General features: G+C 54.1%; 1 protein-coding gene across 1 annotated transcript; it reads left to right on the top strand.

Annotated features, from left to right (window-relative positions):
• The first annotated feature begins 209 nt into the window (after window positions 1–209).
• LOC147412266 (coiled-coil domain-containing protein 40-like) lies at window positions 210–11,692 on the top strand. The gene is made up of 17 exons (XM_086481540.1): window positions 210–359; window positions 542–732; window positions 1,256–1,339; window positions 1,428–1,647; window positions 2,482–2,636; window positions 3,461–3,583; window positions 3,981–4,102; window positions 4,825–5,068; window positions 5,176–5,358; window positions 6,599–6,844; window positions 7,586–7,799; window positions 8,351–8,520; window positions 8,645–8,736; window positions 9,339–9,459; window positions 10,123–10,311; window positions 10,523–10,681; window positions 11,442–11,692. Exons 1-17 carry the CDS (start codon window positions 257–259, stop codon window positions 11,685–11,687), a joined length of 2,862 nt encoding a protein of 953 aa, XP_086337666.1. The 5' UTR covers window positions 210–256; the 3' UTR covers window positions 11,688–11,692.
• Window positions 11,693–18,581: the final 6,889 nt, after the last annotated feature.

Raw genomic sequence — 18,581 nt, 5'->3', positions numbered from 1 at the left:
TGCATGTGGGTAAAGGTGGTTTTTGAATCGGCAGAGGCACAGCTTTGCCAGTGTATCTGTGGGCTGAGTTTAGAACAAGGCCCTCTTGCCGATTCTGTGTCTGCATCGTTCTTGTCTCGTGGTGACAGAAACAAGCAGATTGTCAGGGCAGACTGAAAAGCTGTTTCAGGTGGTGGATTTTACGTTTCAGAAAAAATCCCCTGAGACTTTCTTGGACAAAGTCGAATTAGACAGTTGTCCTCCTGCGTTGGGTGACATGGAGCAGCCAGTAACCGAGAGAGAAAACCCTCCCCTTCCTTCAGGAGCTCCTCAGCAGGTGTCTGCGTGGTCAGCGGAGCGGAACAGCTGCACAGAGTCAGGTATCCTTCAGTCCCTTGCTAACAGTACAACACTCCATACCACCTGTCAAGCACAGTTTCTAGTTTTCTCCCTTTCTCGTCATTGTTAGTCCAACTGGAGGCACAACGCTTTGAAATCTAAGCATTTTCTTTGTCTTTTTCTTCTCTTTTTTTTTTTTTTTTCCTTGGGGGGTGGGGTCCAGGTGACATTGGAGAACCCATTTCTCTCTGCTCAGAGACTGCCTTTGAGCAGTTGGATCAGCTCACCAGTGAGCATGGTGACCAAAGGCGGGAACAGACATGCCAGCAGCGTGGAGCTGAGGGGCACGAAATGAGTGGAAGAAGTGAAGAAACCGTAGAAGAAACAGAGCTGGTTGTCTTGGATCTAGAACATGTGAGAAGTCCTCCAATCTTGTCGTTCTTCTTCGCAGACCTGCTGTTTTTATTTGTATGAAATACACAAGGTAGATTGTCAGCAGCGGCTCAGCCATAGGCTGAAACCACGTGTTTAAAACAGGCTTTTGCAGAAGTACTGACTTCTGAGCGTGTCTGCTCCCTCAGGGTTAACCCCCAAACGGGAGGCTCAGGAGGGAGCCGTGTAGTGGGTAAATCTGATACTCCTCAGTGCTCCTGAAAGAGAAGTACTGTCAGCAAGAGCGAGGGGATGGGCTCTCAGAGGCAGCTCTTCTGATGTGTTTCTGACTTTCAGATATCCTCAGTAGTGGCTTTCTGCTGTCAACAAATACCCACTGTGTAACTCCTCTCACTCGTTACAGTGAGCGTAGCTAAAGGAAGAATGCAAGGGTCTGTGGCAGAAAATACGCTGTGTTATTTAACAGCGGGGGCAGCAGTAAGGTTTCTTCATAATTTCTTTACACAAGTACGTTGACTTGTATCAATGTCATACTTCTTGACAGCCTCTGATGAGAAGATTCCAGGCTGCCCTGAAGAGTCACCTCACTAAGCAGATGGAAAAAGTGAGCCTAGAGCTTCAGGAACTGGTACGTGGCATTCTTACTTTGCCTTCCCGCAGCAGCCCACCCCTGCCCGAGCTGAAGCCAGGTAACTGGTTTCCTCTTGTGTTTGCAGAGGGCAGCAGCGAAGAAGGGGCAAGCAGAGAGGGAAGAGCTTGGGCTGGTTCTTTACGGAGCGCAGCAGCAGCTGGCCCGCCTGCAGCTGGAACTGGAGAAGAGCCACGACCGCCGTTCTCAGGTGGCCGCAGCACGTCAGCAGCTGGAGGAGGAGCTGGAGGGCCTCAGGCTTACTTACAAGCAAATGTGTCAGAACACACACGATGAACGCCAGAAAGGTGACCGAGGCAGCCCTTGCCAGGTTTCCTGGCTCTAGTACTGTGTGGAGAAAGGGATTTATTTGAATCCAAGTCAAGCATTGGATTGAAAAATACAGTAACATTGATCAGGAATCAGGCACTCGCTGAAACCTTTCACAGGTATTCCTGGTTGTTTCTAAGACCGTGTGGCTACCTTGTACTTCTGAGAAGGTCTTTAGGACTAAAACTGTTCCGGGCAGATGGGCTGCTCTGTGACTTAGAAGGAGGAAGATCCTGTCGCTCTGTTACGTTTGCCTGTGTCTCTGTAAGGGTGTGACGAGATCGCAAAGGTCGTGGGTCGTGAGGGGCACGCGGGAGCCTGAGAGTGCCATCCGTGTGGGAACCCGTCCCAGCCAAAGAAATGGACTTGACTCATGCTGGTTGTGCTGCAGGCCTGTGGGTAGGGGACAGGAAAACAACTGTGATGGCGAGGGTAGCTCAGCGTAGGATAAACTGCCTAGAAAGGTTTGGCAGGTTGCTGAAAAAAATAGAGAAGCGTTCAACAGACTGAGAAAGAGACAGTTCTGTTTTGGGGCAGAGGAGTGGAGTCACAGCCTCCTGAGGCCGCCCCTTCTTTGATCTCCTGGGCTTCTGAGTGCTGGGAAGCAATGAATTGCTTACCAAGATATTAGCTGTGCTTGTGGAGCTGTACTCCAAAGCCGATGCAAATTCACATTTCAGGGGGGCTGATTTGGCTGGTCAGTGTGCGAATTTGGCTTTGGGTGTTTCTGTGTTTCTTTCCCTTTTACCTCTGTTTAAAGTGTGTCTTACAAACATACTTTTCTGTAAATATTTTTCCCCCTGCCTCCCCAGTCTCTGCAATGCAGACCCAGGTTGAAAACTTGGCCTTGCACCTCTTCTACGTGCAGAACACGGCCCATATGCACCATAATATTTTACTAACGAAACGGTCGACAAAGAGGGCTGAGCTGGAGAAGGCCCAAGCTGACGTGGAAAAGAAAAAACAGGTATCAAGTAAAACTCTCTTCTTTCAAATAAATAAATGAATTCAGGTGACAGCTAGCGGCGAGTCTCGGAGGACGTGCTGCCTTGGCAGAAGGAAGGCTGTAGTGAATATACAGACACCATGGAAGGTGCGTGGGGATATTTTCCCCAAATAATTGAAAATGAGAAGAATCCCCACCACCAAGATAGTGGCATGTACTGAACAGAATTTTTTTATGAGCCTTATAATAGGAAGTAGTAATCAGTAGTGATCACTCTTCACGCAGGCAACGGGGGTGTGGGGGCAGAAAGATATTTAGCAAAGAAGTATCATATGTTGAAGTCTGGAGAATTGCTCTGAGTCCCAAGGAAGAGCGAACTTGGAAGGTGAACTGAGCGGTCGGTGTGCTGGAGCTCCCTCTGCTGCCTCCTGCTTGCAGCAGGACACCAACTAATTACTGTTGATGCAGAATTGCGGGCAAACGGTTGAGATGGAATGGGTTTAGATGGTTTTTAACAAAGGATTTTAAGCCATAAATTATCAAGATTCCCAGCTGCTGGAGAGGTGGCGCAATGTAACCCATGCTGGCAGGGATGAATGCTGCTTCAGATCTGAAGGACCAATTTCCTACTGTGGGTGGAACGATAAAAACCAGCAAAGAAGGTTTTGTTCTCTTGAAAATTGTCACTGCTGCATTCAGGAGTCGTTTGGATAGGAATGGAAGAGTTTCAGTAGGAATCAAAGCTAGCTGAATTCATTTTCAGCCCAAGTTATTGCTGTAGAATTTAGTTGGTTAAGCCTGAGATTATGTTACTCATCCTGAGCTGTTTGGCTCTGCCTCTCTAGGATCTTCTGGTAGACCGCTTGACCCGGAAAGCCTACGAGCTGCAGGAACAGATTGCTCTGTTCGAAGCTCAATTTGTGGCTCAGGCAGAGGACACAAAAGTAACTCGGCAAGCAGCAAATGAGGTAGGAGAATGCTTTTTTTTTGCTTCTGGTTAATATTTCCCTCTGGAAGGACCGACCCCGTTGGCTCATGCTCACGTGGTAGCTACAGTGTAGGACAGAGTTGTATGATCAGTTCCTGTTTGGAGGAATGAAGACTTTTTTGTTTTGGTTTGTTTTGTCTTTCCCTTTGTCCTCAAGAATTGCCTATAAATCACTTCCTCCCCCACCCTCTCTGCATTTTTTTCCTTGCAGACCTATGCTCTGTGGTCGGGGGTGACCATAAACCAGAGGCACGTTAGCTGAAGCTGTTCCTGCCCAGCGTATTATGAACACACACCAAAAAAAAGGCATTGTAACGTGAATTTGGTTTCCCAGCCTAGTATAGATTTATCCTGTCTACAAATCCTCTCTCCCCCAGGCTTGTATGGAGGTTCAGGCTATTAACATGGAGAAAAAGCGACTGATGAACCACTGGAATAGCAGCTTGGCGGGAATGAAGCAGAGAGATGAGGCCTATATCGCCACCCAAGCGCTGCTGAGGTACGGTATCTGAGAACAGTCCCAGGAGAGACCTCACACGGGTTGGACGGGAGGGATGCTGAAAGGGGCAGTGCGTCTCCAGTTTATTGCTGCGCGTGTAGGATATGTCAAGCAGAACAAGTTTGCTGCTCTGAAGCACGTAGTAAGGTTAAAGGATAGGAAGCACAGTTCTTCGTCACTATTCTGTATCCAAAACACAACTCTCCCCCAAAATGTGTGGGGTTTTTAAAGCTGTTTAGAGTTTTTCTGTTCATATTTTAGTCCTTTAGAAGAGTTCCTTCACCTTTGCAACATCTCTCAATCCAAAGAGCTAGACTTCAAGAGGGATTTTACCTGTCGCTCTCAGTTAGGGTTTTGTGATGCCTTCAGAAATCATCAGGAAAACCGTCCTGTTGTTGCCAAAGGAAGCGCTTATTTGCTCTGGAGTCAGCCTGGCTGATTGCCTGCAATGTGCTTTGATGGTGGCATCCTGGTAAGAGTGGGGGGTGGGGACAGGACTGAAAGCGGGAATTAATTTTCCTACGTACGTTTGCTTTTCAGTCTTCTGTCTCCATCCATCTTCTGATGACTCTGCACTGTCACAGCAGGGTGGCCTTTGTAAAGATCTTCCTCCTTGGTCTGTTGTCGCTGCAGTAGCGTGTTTGAAAAGAGGAATTTGTAGATGACTGTTCAGCGCGTGAGTCTACCCCTGTGGTGATTTTCCATCCTCTTTGCCTCTCCAGCAAGTACAGACATGACCTCAAGTCCCTAGAAACGGACATCCATGGCTGTAGGAAGTCAATCAGGAAGGAGGAGGAGAAGAATGAGTTGCTTGTCGCCATCCTGAGCCGTTCACAGAACGATGCCAACATGACAAAGAAGCTGATTGCCCGGTGCCTTTCCAGGCAGGAGGCCTTGAAGGTGGAATCTGGCACCTACGCTCGCGTTCTCCACGAGACAGAGCAGGCCCTCAACAGGACCAGGATGGTGAGGAGAGTTACTTGGAAGAAGAACCTTTCAAATCAGACACAGATGTTTAATCCCCTTCCCCAAACAGTTGTAGTGACCCTGTCTCCTGTCTTTCCTGCGTTTAGGATCAAGCTGCTTGTCTGAATCAGTTGCTGTCCATCAGTAAGGACATAGAGAAAGGAACTGATGCCAAAGTGCAGATGGAGAACGAAATCATGGCAAAGCTTCAGGACCAGATGGTGTCCAGCAAAGCCACAAAGCACTTCTCGCAGCTGGCTGCAAAGCTCCGTAGGAGAAAAACAGACCTGGTGTGTTATCTCTTCCGTTTGGGAGGGCGGGGGAAGGAAACCGCCCTGAGCGGTGTTTCTCAAGTGTGTTTCGTCCGCGCCTTCGTTCTGCTTTTCAGATCTGCAGTTGAAGGTCTGCTGAGTTTGTGACTTCAGTTTGGTTCTTCCAGTGCTCTTATTGCGGGATTCTGGTGTACGCGAGAGGGTTTGGCCAAAAAGGCCTTGACACATAATGTACTGTTCTTTCTTTACTTAAAAAACGGGACAGAACGATGAATTCTGGGAGTTTTTACCATAAAGTAGTACCAGTTCTTATGTATTGGAGGAAGACAGTGGATATGTAGTACTGCTGTACTCCACATTGAACTAACCTGTATCTCTGTCCGGCATCATGGAATGCGATACAGGCCTGCTCTCGTTCCTGAGTGAGGATTACAGCCCAAGGAGCAATCGAACCAGACCCACAGTTCTTTGTGGCACGATCAGTTGCTCTCTTTGGGAGTGTGTAACTGGAACAGATAGAAAAACTAGAAGATTCAGCGTAGTGTTTGTGGTGTTGAGTTGTGTGGGCTGGCACTAACAAGGCACCCACACCTCTGTATTTCTGCGGGTTACTTCAGCCTGGCCCTGGGATTTTTAAATCGGGGGCATTATCTTGAGCAAGAGGAAGAGTTCCAGGGCTGGCTTCCGTTGTGAGAGAGGGGCCCCCCGCCCCCTTCCCACAGGCACACCAACAAGCGGACACTCGCGTTGTCTCCCATCAGCACCTGCGGTGCACGGCTGGATGTAGCCAGAGAGTCGTGGCTGCTGGCGGCGCGGGGGCAGCAGAAGTCACCCGGCTGCATTCGCGCTGCGCTCAACAGGCACCCGCCTTTCTGGCTGCTGCGGTGGTGGTTCGGTGAGGGACGTGTTTGTCGGGTGTGGTGGAGAATGTCCTGCTCCGGTGAGCCGGGCAGCTGGAGACACCCAGGCAGGGCAGGTAACTGCAGAGGTGATGAGCGCGGCCTCTTAAAGGCTTTGGGATGTTTGGGCTCCTTCATGCTCTTCAGCAGCCTTATGGCAGAGGTAAATGTTGGTATCTCCGTCAGGAGATGGAGAAACAAAGGTACAGAGCGGGTAAGTGGCTGGCTCGCAGCTTGTGGCACAGACCTGGGAGGAGAATCTAAATCCCCTGACTCCTGTGCCTCGGGAAGCGGGCGTTCCAAATCAATGGGCTGCTGCTGGTGACAGTAATTTGTTTTCTGTCTGTTGGCGTTCCTAGGAGCTGCATTTTTCCAAGGTTGAGAATGATGTGGCCCAGGTTATTCTGAATGCAACTCATACCAGCTGCAGGCTGACAGTTCTCCAAAACACACTTTGTCAGCTGGACAAGGAAGTAAAAAATACCTGTGACCTGATCAGCTGCAGGGAAAGCGAGATTGCAAGGTGCAGTCTCCTGACCGAGAACAGGCAAGCGGTGCTCAGCCAGTACAACAAGAGGTTGGAGAAGATTCTTGCGCGGCAGGGGGTATGTACATTCCCATTTCAGTCCCAGGCTTGATTTTATTCTTTGTGGTGACCAGAGGTGCCCCTGATAAATGTAACTGTGTAAGTGCTGAGTAGTTAAAACTTTCAGGCATCAGTATAGAGGTTTAAAAGCTGCACTAGTTAATGTAAATGTTTACGTCTGTCAAACAGCTCTTAGTGCACGGGGGGGAGGAGCTGGCATGAGGGAATTGTGAAATGAGGGTGTGCCCAGCACAGATTTCTGCAGGGAGTTGTCTGCGCCCGATGAAAACGTTGAATGACATCAATACTCTGGGAGTAACTAGGGTCTCATCAGAAAACCTGCAAATCCTGACAAGGGGCGAATGGAGCAGGCGGGGTGATGTAGATCACTTGGTGCTTGGCCCCATTCAGCTGATAGATACCCAGGTCTGCCCCTGGCACCGTGAGCTGCAAGACCTTTATAGAGCCCAATGCAAGAATGAGTGCTGTGGCAGACTCTTGGACACCCAGGTGTGCCTGTTGTAGGAGCTTAGGAGGCCCCTCTTGCCCCAGAGCCTGAGAGCTGTTCGGGCTTCCCTTGCATTTGTTCCCGTGAGGTCAGGAATGATTGGTCCCATCCAGCTCCTGGGAAATAGAGGCACAAAGGAAGTAACAGTATAGCGGAAGTATTCGGTAGGCATCTCAGCAGCTGGACCGGCCTTCTGCAAAAAGTGCTTCAGCAGCTTCTGCCTGATTAATCCCCAACCTTGCCCTCATCCAGGGTCAAGAACTGGGGCCACTGGAAATGGAGATCAACAAGCTGTCCAAGCAGATAGAAGAATATCACTCTGAGGTGATGACGCTACAAAAGCACTGGCTCAATCAGCAGCAAGAGCTGGTCAAGTTAACACACCAACGGGAGGAAGAAGTAGCCTCCCTGGATACGTTAAAGAAACGGATCACAGTAATGCAGCAGAAGAAAGTGCGCAGGGAAAGTAGGTCATTCCCCAACTCTTTTTAAAACGTTCAGCTGTGAATGGAGGAAAAAGGGAGCGAGGGCTTACGGACGGGTGAGCCAGACCTTCACCAGAGAATGCGCCGTGCTCCTACGTCCATGTGAGCAGTAACGCAGGCGGCCCCAGTGCTGCTCTGGGGCTACGAGCCAGGCACCTCTGCTGCTCTGCCTGGCGTTATTCCCTGTCCCGACTGATCCCGCTGCCTTAACGGGCACAACCGAACCGAAGTGGCCGTGTCACGTGCTACACTTCTTAAATAACGTTTGCAAGTAGTTGGTGGGTAAATGTCCCCACCACGATGGCGCTTCCCTTGGCTCAAACCAGCTCTTTTCCACAGCAGTCTCCTTCAAAACCGTATTTGGGTTTTGGGCTTGTGGAAAAACGGTTTGGCTGGGTACGTGGGACGCAGGTGGCTCTGCAGGCAGCGTTGTCTGGTCTGATGGCAGTCTGTCACGCCTTGCCTGTGTTCCACCTGCTGCTTGTGGGAATTTTAAGACTTTTTTTTTTTTTTTTTTTCTGTTCACCTGTAGATGAAATTCAGCAGGAAACAAAAGAGCAGAAAGACATCGAACGTCACATGAGGAACATGTCCAATGACTTGATAAAGCTGAATGTGTTGATCAACAAGAACAGCAGCAGCTTCGAGGAGCTGCAATATGGCAACACGATCACCGAGAACGAGTTTGTGCGCTCTCTCAAGGTACAGACATCTCATTTCCAGGTCTCAGCCTCCCGTGCAGATCGGAGGCAGACAGTGACCGTGTAAATCTTTCTTAGTCTGACCACGTTGTGTTGTCTGACAATGTTATGCTTCCCAAACCTAGGCAGCAGAAAAAGAGTCGGTTGAGATGCAGGAGAAGCACAGTCAGCTGACTGAGGAGAAGGAAAGACTCCTAAACAGCCTGGTGGAAGCAGAGTAGGTACCAGAGAGGTTCTTGCTTTGTGCCACCCTCTTTGAATGTAGGTGTCCATGTCACCTTTCCTCTCTGCTCGTCGAACTGAACCAGCAACAGCAAATGTGCTTCTGTCCTTCTCGGAGAAGATGAAAGGAGTTTCATGGATTTTGGGGCGCAGAAGCTGAAAGGTGCTTTAGCTGTCTCTGCAAGCAGCGAGAGCCGTGAGGATGTCGGCTTTAACAGTTCCAGCAGGCTCGTGCTGGACGTTGCTGAGATCTGTATGGGGTGACTCTGCCTGCGCTCTCCTCCGCCAGTAACTCGGAGCGAGCGTGCTGCGCTGGGCAGCTCACTGGGGTCCACCAGCCCCCGGCAGCCTGGGCACGCTTGTTGTTAGTCACCGTGCCACCACCGTGCCACGTTGTGGATGGCGGAGCTCCCTGTCTGGTTCCACGCTGCTCCTGGCTGCCCTTTTACGTGTCCCACATGCAAACCCTCAGGTTCTGCTGAACCTTCAGCTCCATGTTCAGGACTGAGCTCGGGAGCGTGCTGCCACGCGTGCACAGGGAGCGAGCGTCCTCTCGGGCGCTGACAAAGGTGCCGCTTTCCCTTTCTGTCACTGAAGGCATCAAATCCTGCTGTGGGAGAAGAAGATCCAGCTGACGAGAGAAATGCGTGCGGCGGTGGAGTCTGAGTCAGGGCACGGCGAGCTCCACGCCATGAGAACAGAGATTCACAGGATGCAGGTGAGCCCCGGGGGAGGAGCACTGGGGAGGGGAAGCTGCACACGATGGATTCAGCTTCGGCGTTGCTGAAGGCAGGAGATGAGAAACGGGCTGGGGAAGCAGCATTGCCAGGCCACAGCAATGTTGGAAATCGTACACCCTCCAGCTGGGCCGAATGAAATACATCCAGCGTGCGTGCTCTTCGTGCCTTCCTTGCGCCTGCCGTGTAATGGGCTGCAGCAGAGTCTAGAGACACCTGAGCAATCTATTTAAAACATAATATGTTTGCCACCTTATGCCGTGACCCCAATTTATAAGCAAAGGAATGTTGATGACTAAATATTGCATCATCTTAATCACTGGTTAGGGAAGCCTTCTGTCTTCTGGCAAAGCAACTCTTCCCTTTTGTTCCCAGGTTACTTTACTCTTCTGCTTTTCCTATTGCTAAGGAGTTCCAGTGAAACCTTTTGAAGATTACTTTAGACGAGTTGATAATCCAGCCCTTTGCTTTCTAGATCCACACAGGGCAAACCGGGTTTGGGTTTAGAGCAAATTTGGCTTGCCAACGCTCACGTGTCACGTATGTCTGGTTTATGTGGAGGGGATGTGCCGCACAGAATCGGTTCGGTGCCGTTTGTGAACATTGGTTACTTTCAGCCTATTTCATATCTTGACACACGGCAGGTCCGCTATGGCCAGCTGATGAAGCAGCAGGAGAAGATGATTCGTGATATGGAGGCATCTGTTTCTCGCAGAGAGGTGATAGCGCTTCGTGGAGAGGGTCAGAACAAAAGAGACAAGAAGCTTGTCCCCAAGAGCGTCTTCCACTGCAAGAAACAGGAGCTGAGAAAGAAGATCAGCAAAGCCCAGAAGGTGAGCGAGCAGAGCAGGGCTGCAGGAGTTCACCGGGGCTGTAAGGAGCACCAGGGTGGGCTGAGCGCAGACACGCGGGGTGTCGGGACACAGACGGGACAGGCTTTGGAGGCTCCTTAAAAAACCCCACAGGAGAGTTCTGGGGAGATGGCTGGGAGTGCAGCTGGACGAAGAACCACACTCTGCCCTTTCCTTCTCTTCCGTTTGCCAGAACATTCAGGACTGCAACGCAACCCTCCTGGAGCTGGAGAGCGCCCAGGCGTCCCTCGGTGCCGCCTTCTTGGAAAAGCAGCGAGAACTGCGCAGGCTGGAGGCTGAGTGCGACGGCCTCGATGCAGACGCAGAAGCTCGTCGGAACAGGAAGCGACGGGTGAGCGGCTCCGCTCCCTGGAGCTCGCGAGCCCGACGGGACCGGCTGCTTTCTCCTGGTGCCAGCTCCCCATCTCCCTGTCTCGCCACCATCCTGAACTGAGTGTGCTTGGCATTTTAGTGGCACTTTAAGTTAACTGAGCACACCTTGAGGGCTCATGGGGGTCCTGAATTTGGGCTGCAGTTGTACTCTTAGCGAGGCAGCATTCACCTGGAGACATCAGCCTGAAGGACATGGTTTGTGTCTTGAAAATACCCGGTCACAGCTCTCCTCTGTGAGTGCTTTCTGGCTGCTCATATGTCACAGATTTGAGAGCCAGCTGAAGGTCTTGAATGCCCTCCTGCAAAGGTTGTAAGTTGGTCAAACTCTGTCCTGGCGAGGGTTGCCCTGTGCATGCAGGTATTTCTCTGGTTTATGGAATTCTGTGATGAACATTTAATTTTTTTTTTTTTTTTCTATTAGCTGACGTGTAGATGTGGTGCTTAGGGACACGGTTTAATGGTGGACTTGGCAGCGTTAGGTTCATGGTTGGACTCAATGATCTTAAAGGTCTCTTCCAACCTAACCACTTCTCTGGCTGTACCCGTTAGCAGCTGTTCTGCCGGTACAAGGGGGACTTGATAGCCCTGTCCCTCTTCAGAAGCCCTTCCCTTTCAGAATGTGATGGTTCCAGTACCGGTGACAAAAGTCACCTGCCTTTCTTAGTGCTTTTCTCTCTGCGGCCTGCTGTCAAAGCAATTTCTGTTGTTGCTTTCCTCAGAACCTTTTGGAGATCGTGTCCTACCAGACTCGCCGGAAGCACCTGCAGGCGCTGAAGGAAGGGACGTACACTCCCCTGTGCCGCACGGAGCAAGCCTGGAGAAATGAGCACCAGAAACTGCGCCACCGGCTCCAGACCATCGATGCCATCGTCCAGCAGATCCAGCAGGACCATCCCCAGCACTACCGGACTCTCCAGTGGCTCAGACAGTGCTTGGGCTCCAGGCTGGGCTCGCAGGAAGCCTGACTGCCACCAACCCCGTCCATGTAACCCTCAGCTCTTGTTCTGCTGGAGCCTGCAGGCTTTGTAAATAAACAAATATCTAAAAACTAAGTCTGTGTAGCAGGTAGTGGTCACCAAAGCTGTAGCAGTGCAACTGATTTTTGTTTCCTTGGCTGCACAAGGGTGGCTTCATCCCTCCCCCTGGCCTGGGGCGCTGGGGGCAGCCGCCCCCTTCCCCTCCGGGCCCCCCCTCTCTCACCGCCTTTCCCTGCAGCTCCGGGAGGCGGAAGGCCCCGGCCCCGGCGGGAGAAGGCGCCCGCCCGCTCCCGGGGCCGGTCCCGCCCCGCAGACGCCTCCGTGCCGTGGGGCCGGTCCCGCCGCGCCTGCTGGGAGGCCGGGCCGGGCCGGCGGGGCCATGGCGGGGCCGGGGCTCCCGGCCGCGCTGCTGCTGCTGGCGCTGCTGGGCTCCGCCGCGGCGGGCAGCCCCGGGGCCGCCGGCTGCCAGGTGCCCCCGGGCGAACGCTTCGACTGCGGCCCCGAGCGGCTGCTGTCGCGGGCGGACTGCGAGGAGCGGGGCTGCTGCTACGCACCCGCCGGCTCCGGCTCCAGCCCCGGCTCCAGCCCCGGCCCGCCCTGGTGCTTCTTCCCCAGCGGCTACCGGAGCTACCGGGCGGAGAACCTGACGGCCACCGCCACCGGCTCCGCCACCCGGCTCCGCCGCGTCGCCGCCAGCTTCCTGCCGGGGGCCGTGGGCAGCTTGCGGCTGGACGTGGCGCTGGAGACCCCCACCCGCCTCCGCTTCACGGTGCGAGCCGGCCCCGGGCCCGGTGCCCCGGTGCTCCGGACCCCCCCGCTGACACCCCCCCCCTCCCTTCTGTCCCCGCAGCTGCGGGACCCGGCCCGGCAGCGGTACGAGGTGCCCCTGGCCACGCCGCGGGCGAGCGGCCGAGCCGCCTCCCCGCTCTACGGGCTGCAGATCAACCAGGATCCCTTCGGCCTCGTCGTCTCCCGGCAGCGCGACGGGCAGGTCCTGTAAGTGCCCGTCCTGCCCCGAGCCTTCCCGAAGGGATTCGGTCTGGAAGCGGGTCCTGGCCCCAACCCCAGCGGTGCGTGGGACGGAGCAGGGATGCGGCAGGGGATGGCGGTGACAGCAGTGGGGTGGCGGTCAGCGGCTGCGGGGGCTTTGCTTTGAGCCCCTCTGCGGTTCGGTGCCTGGGAAGGGAAGCAGGAGTCCCAGAGATCAGTCGAAACCGGGCTGCTGGGCACCGCTGGGGCTGTTTGCCGGAGTCTCCCTTTCTCTCCAACAGGCCGAACACCACCGTCGCGCCCCTCTTCTTCGCAGACCAGTTCCTGCAGATCTCCACCTCTTTGCCCTCCCATTTCATTTCTGGGCTGGGGGAGCACCAGACGCCGCTGGTCCTCGACACGGCATGGACCAGGGTCACCCTCTGGAATCGGGATATGGCGCCTGTGGTACGGAGCGGGGCTGAGGGAGAGGGAGGTGGCTCATCTGCGCCTGTGGGGGTGGCCCTGCAACCTCTGACATCTTGTTTGGGGCTGGGGAAAGGCATCGGTGGCTGTGGAGCTCTGGGACCTGGCCTCAGCCCTGGGCAAGCCCGTGGGACCGTTGTCCCCAAGTCAGGCTTTGTCCCCCCTGGGGCTCTTGTTTGGCTCAGAAGCCGCTTTCCCTGACACGGTCCAGGGCTCTTGTTTGGGGCAGAGCTCTGCTGACTCAGGCAGTGTCTGGGGCTGCAAGCCCTGGCTTTGCACCCCGAGCCGTGACGGTGCTTCTGGCCAGTGGCAGGCAGGTGGTGGGGTGGGTGCTGTGCTGGGGCCTCCAACGGAGCCTCACCCGCACTGCGCTGTGCTCTACTCCAGCCCCAGGTCAACCTCTACGGCTCCCACCCTTTCTACCTGGTGATGGAGGACAGCGGTTCGGCTCACGGCGTCTTTCTGCTGAACAGCAACGCGATGGGTGAGTCCCATGGAGGTGCTGGGCATGGGCTTGGCCCACGTCCCCATCCTCAGCTTGTTCCTCCGGCGCTCGTGCTTCGCCAGATGTGCTCCTGCAGCCCAGCCCGGCCCTGACCTGGCGCACGACGGGCGGGATCCTGGACTTCTACGTCTTCCTGGGCCCTGACCCCAAGAGCGTGGTGCGGCAGTACCTGGACGTCATCGGTAGGGCCGAGCCACGGGCGGGGGGCACGGGTGCTCCTGGGATGGCTCTGCCGGGATGCTGCGTGGCCCGTCTGAGGTGAGGGCTGGGGCTGCCCCTGAGGTGAGTGAGGCCCTTGGGTGGGTGATGGGGTGTCTTCTGCCTGGTGGCTGCCCGGGGGTGGTGGGTGGGAGCTCCAAGCCGGAGCCGGGCCGGCTGGGGCATCCCCGGGGGTGACCTGAGGGCTGGGCAGGGGAAGGAGAAGGAGACAGACCCCCCATCACAGGCACTGGGCACCCCGACTTCCAGAGCCCCCCTGATCCCCCCCAGCCCCGCTCCCCCCCTGCAGCTGCCCCGTCCCCAGCCCCTCCCCTGAGGCCTGTCCCGCAGCCCCAGGCTGCCCCACGGCCTGTCCTGGCAGCGGCGAGCGGGGCCTCGGGCAGGCCCAGGGCTCTGTTAACCCAGGGGCCTTCAGCAGCAGTGCGGGGAAGGAGCGGGGTCTGCAGGAGCGGCTGCAGCAGGAGGGGCTCCGGCCTGGGGCTGGCTGTGACAGTCACGGTTCTTTCCCTCTGCCAGAGGCCGTGCCAGGGGCTCGGTGGTCTGTTCCTGCCCTGGGGATGTCGTCAGCTGCATCCAGCTCAGGCTGAAGCTGAGGAGATGGGCAAAAGGAAAAGTGGCTGGAGAAGGACACGAAGGGGATCCGGCTGCGAGCTGCCCCCAGCTGCAGACAAGAGACAGCCGGCCTCTCCGCGTGAGGAAGGGTCCCTGTGAGTAGTCCTCAGCAGAGCTGGTCACCAACATGCACCGCGGGGCCTGTGTGCGTAACCAAAGCACGGTACAGCCATGTAGTGTGTGTGTGTGTGTGCGCACGTGAGGCTGTGTATGTAGGAAGCCTCAGATTGTAAGAGCTGAGAGAGGCAGAGACAGAAGTGTCTCAACAATAAAATGCTCCCAGCAGCACCAAGAGCGGGAGCGGCAGTGAGTCCTGGGCCCTTGTGTTATAATCAGATCTGAATTTTGAATTTCATTGATAATTAATTGTTTTGAATAAACAACTAATTTCTTATAGTTAATTATTTCCTGATTCAAATAATTTACATTATGGTAAGGAGTAGACAAAACCTCACTTATGCTAAGAGACAGCAGATGCAGGCCTTAGGAAGATGGCCAAAGCTGAAGCTGCTGTGGATTGGGAAACTGTACAGAACACAGAACGAGGAGGGAGGGAGGCAGGTACAAGGGGTGAAATTGTACGTTCTCAGCTAGTTCTCTTATGTGATGAATCCATCGAAACAAAGGAATGTTGCTGTGAAGACTCTCCCGTCCTCCCCATCCTAATTTGTATATCAGAGATTTTGATCAGTAAAATAACCAATTATTAGATTAGGATAGGACTATTAAGAAAGTTATAGAATAGGGTGGACCAATCATTGTAACTGTCAAAATTAATAGCGGGCATAAGATGCATGCTTATGTTAAAATCTGTTAAAGATCCTGACTTTGCAGAAAAAGGGTATAAGATGTTGAATTTTTGATGTAACTTTGAAGCCCATCGGGTGGAGCTGTCCCTGTGCTTCCCAGCGCTGCAATAAAGACGTGCCGGCTTATCTGCAAGTGTGTAGATAAATTTGTCGTGATTGCGACCCTCCGTCCACACTTGGGGCCGTGTCACCCCTCTTGTGCTCCGGGTGCCTCCCTGTGCCTGTGCCCTCCCACCTTCCATCACTGGCGTCACTCTTTTGCTTCCCTGTCCCTTTCTTCTGTCTGTTCTCATACCCTGCTCCCTCTTCGTCCCTCTCTGGTTTCCAAGCCCCTCTCTTGTTCTGCTATTCTACCTGCCCCTTTGGTTTTCCTTGCTCTCCCTCTGTCCTGCTCCCTGCCCCTCTTTTTTCCTTCCTCTGTCTCTGTCCTGCAGCGCATGGCTGGTTTTTCATTCACTGCCTCTTTGTCCCAATCTGCATTCCTCCTTGATGTTCCCAATCTCTCTGGCTTCTTGCCTGAGATGCTTTTTCTCTCTTGTTTGTAACAGGAGACGCTGTTCTCTAAAAACATAACGGCATTCTTTTGGCAAGCCGCTGAAACATTGAGAAGATCCCCTCCTGGGAACACTGTGCAATATTCTTCCTGTCTGCAAGTGGCACCTGTTCATCAGAATGGATTCCAGAACCCAAGGGGCAGTTAACCTCCAGAAGTCTTAAACCTTCTGGGGAATCGCACGGACTATTTCTTGCTAAGAAGATGAAGGCTCTGTTGTTCCAGCTGTCCTTAGTGTTTCGAGACAACAAGCACTTGCACTGGTACTTGTTCTTTTCTGATCTGCGGCTCCTGTGAATGTTTCTCCAAGTTCTTGGTTTCCTGTCCGGGTGACTCTCCAGAGGACTGTAAAAATCAGTCTTTGTGGAGACTCTCTGTGCTGCGGAGCTGCCTGTATCGTTGTTGTCACCCAGCTGCCTACAAACGGCTCCCAACCCCAGACAGTGGGGCGGCATTTCTGATCTGCTGGAAGGGGGTGTCTCCATTTTTAATGTTGTTTCTTTCAGGGAGCACTGTGAGCGTGGCAGATCCTAAGCAGAAATACACTCGATTTGAACAAGTCGGGCAAGGGTAAGTCCAGTCACAGCTACTTACACAAAATCACGGGCCAGGTATTTTGCTGGTGTGATATCAAGCGTGAAGTCGGGCAAGCTCCAAACGTGTTCAGACCCTGGGCTTAGATTCTGCTGTCTCTCAGTACTGATCAGAATTGGTGCCTGTGGTCAGAAGGCATCGTCAAAGAGCACTTGATGCTGGCAACGTCTTGTCTGCAGCGAGGGGCAGGACCTGGAAGATCTACTGTCCCTCAAGTTTGTGGCACCCGTTTGCTTGTTTTCTTAGGGGAAATCATTTTTGTGTGTCTCAAAATAATACGGCCACGCTAAAGAAAGGAGAAAAATCTTTATTGCCTGAAAGAGCAACTTAGAACCTGATAGCTGTCAGATAAATAACACTTCTCAAGAACACTTCTTTCCACTCTTTTGCTTTAAAAAAGTATTTAGTGATCAGGATTATAATGGTATAGTTTAGAAACTGCAACCAGAGGTTAAATATTCAGCTCTCTTTTCTGGCAGAGGTAGTGAAAACCAACCATTCAGTAATACATGCAGTGTCAATGCACTGTCCTTTCCTCAGTTGTCTGGCACGTGTGTTCAGGGCTCTCAGAATGACTGCATGGTGTTGCCGGAGTTTTGCAGATAGATCCAAAGAAGAGGTCTAAGAAGGCACAGCTAGACTGTGCGTGTGTTACATTCTCTGGAAAAAAATCCACACACACCCCCTGCAAGGAAAAAAAAAAAAAAAAAAAAAAAAGGAAAAAACTAAACCCCAACAGAGCAAAACTGGAGAAAAGGGGAAAAGAATGAAATCTATTATTTTCCAGTCTCTGTAGGCACCCTGCCCTTCAGTTTTGGACTGAAAGAATTTAGTATGAACTCTGGAGATTTGCACCAGCCCTTTTTCTTCCTCTTGGACCTAAGTTTTCACTTGGATAGCCTGCATGGCAGGGGGCTTCTGGGCTGCTGCGCTGTGCGCTGCTGGCTGAAGGAGTGGAGGAACCAAGGTGTTTTAGAAACACTACAGGCAGCAGAGAGCTCCTGTCAGGGCTTTCACTTCCAGGGTCTAAACCACTTCTCATGTCTTTGCTGCTCTTTTGTTTCTAGGGCATCTGGAACTGTCTATACAGCACTCGACATCACCACAGGACAAGAGGTAGGTGTCAGCAGCCCCAGCAGATTTGGCAGGGGTTCAGCGCTTTCCCCCATGGTGCGAACAGCGGATGGGCTTTCGGATCGCCAGGAGATCTTTACTGCAAAGACTTCCACATGGCTGGGGGCTTGTGGCTGGGGGTGGGGGCAGTGTCCGAACACTGGGCTCCCCCCTGGGCTGCACATTCACTGACGGACACCCACCCCTCATCCTGCCCAGCCGCACGCCCGACGTGCAGCCCCCCAGCGATGTCTCCCCACCCACGCACCATTCCGTGCCCCCCCAGCCGTATGCCCCCCAAGACCCCAACTACGCACCCCTCCATTGCCATTTACCCCCTCAGCCGTGCCCCCCCCATGCCCCTCACCCACTTTGGGCCGAGCTCTCCTGTGCTCCCCAGCCATGTCCCCCCACCCAGCCATGCCCCCCCCCCATTTTGGGCGATGCCCCCTGAGCCCCTCCAGCCATGCCCCTGCACCCCTGCTGGCCCCTCCCCCCGTGCTTTGCCCGCACCCCCGGGCTCCGCTCCCCTGCCCGCGCGCCCCCGACCCGGCCGTGGCCCCGCCCCCCGCCCCTCCCCATTGGCTCCCGCCGCGCCGCTCCCCTGTTAGTTTTCGAATATAAATAGGGGCGGCCGCGGGCGCGCGCCCCCCCCCCCTCGCGCACCGGACGGCGGAGCATCGGCGCGGCCCCGCTCCGCTCCGCCGGGGCCGGGAACGGTCGCTCCAACGGGTGTAATTAACGCCTCCCTTCCTTTCCTGCACTCGCCATGGCGGCGCAGGGCGGCCCCGGTGGCCGTGGGCTAGCCGGAGTGGCCAGGAGGCGAGCGGGCATGTCGCCGGTCACCCCGCTGACGCTGGATATGGACAAGCTGGTGGGACTGGGAAGGTGAGTGGAGACGGGGGGGCTGCCCCGCACCGCACCCCCCTCCCCCCCACGCGTGAATGCTGCCGGCTCAGGGCAGTGCTGAGCGCGGAGGGGGGGACACCACCCACCGCCCCACCCGAGGGGGGCACCCCGAG

This window comes from Leptosomus discolor, unplaced genomic scaffold, assembly GCF_034619465.1.
Source record: "Leptosomus discolor isolate bLepDis1 unplaced genomic scaffold, bLepDis1.hap2 HAP2_SCAFFOLD_80, whole genome shotgun sequence".
NCBI lineage: Eukaryota > Metazoa > Chordata > Aves > Leptosomiformes > Leptosomidae > Leptosomus > Leptosomus discolor.
Note: the sequence above shows the minus strand (reverse complement) of the source record. Positions and strands in the feature narration are given on the sequence as shown.

What these genes read in the sequence shown, in the direction of transcription:
- LOC147412266 (XM_086481540.1), top strand. Translation starts at nt 257, where the DNA reads ATGGAGCAGCCAGTAACCGAGAGAGAAAACCCTCCCCTTCCTTCAGGA. An exon ending in TTGTCTTGGATCTAGAACAT is followed by an intron (nt 733 to 1,255) that starts GTGAGAAGTCCT and finishes ACTTCTTGACAG; the next exon opens with CCTCTGATGAGAAGATTCCA. An exon ending in GCCTAGAGCTTCAGGAACTG is followed by an intron (nt 1,340 to 1,427) that starts GTACGTGGCATT and finishes TTGTGTTTGCAG; the next exon opens with AGGGCAGCAGCGAAGAAGGG.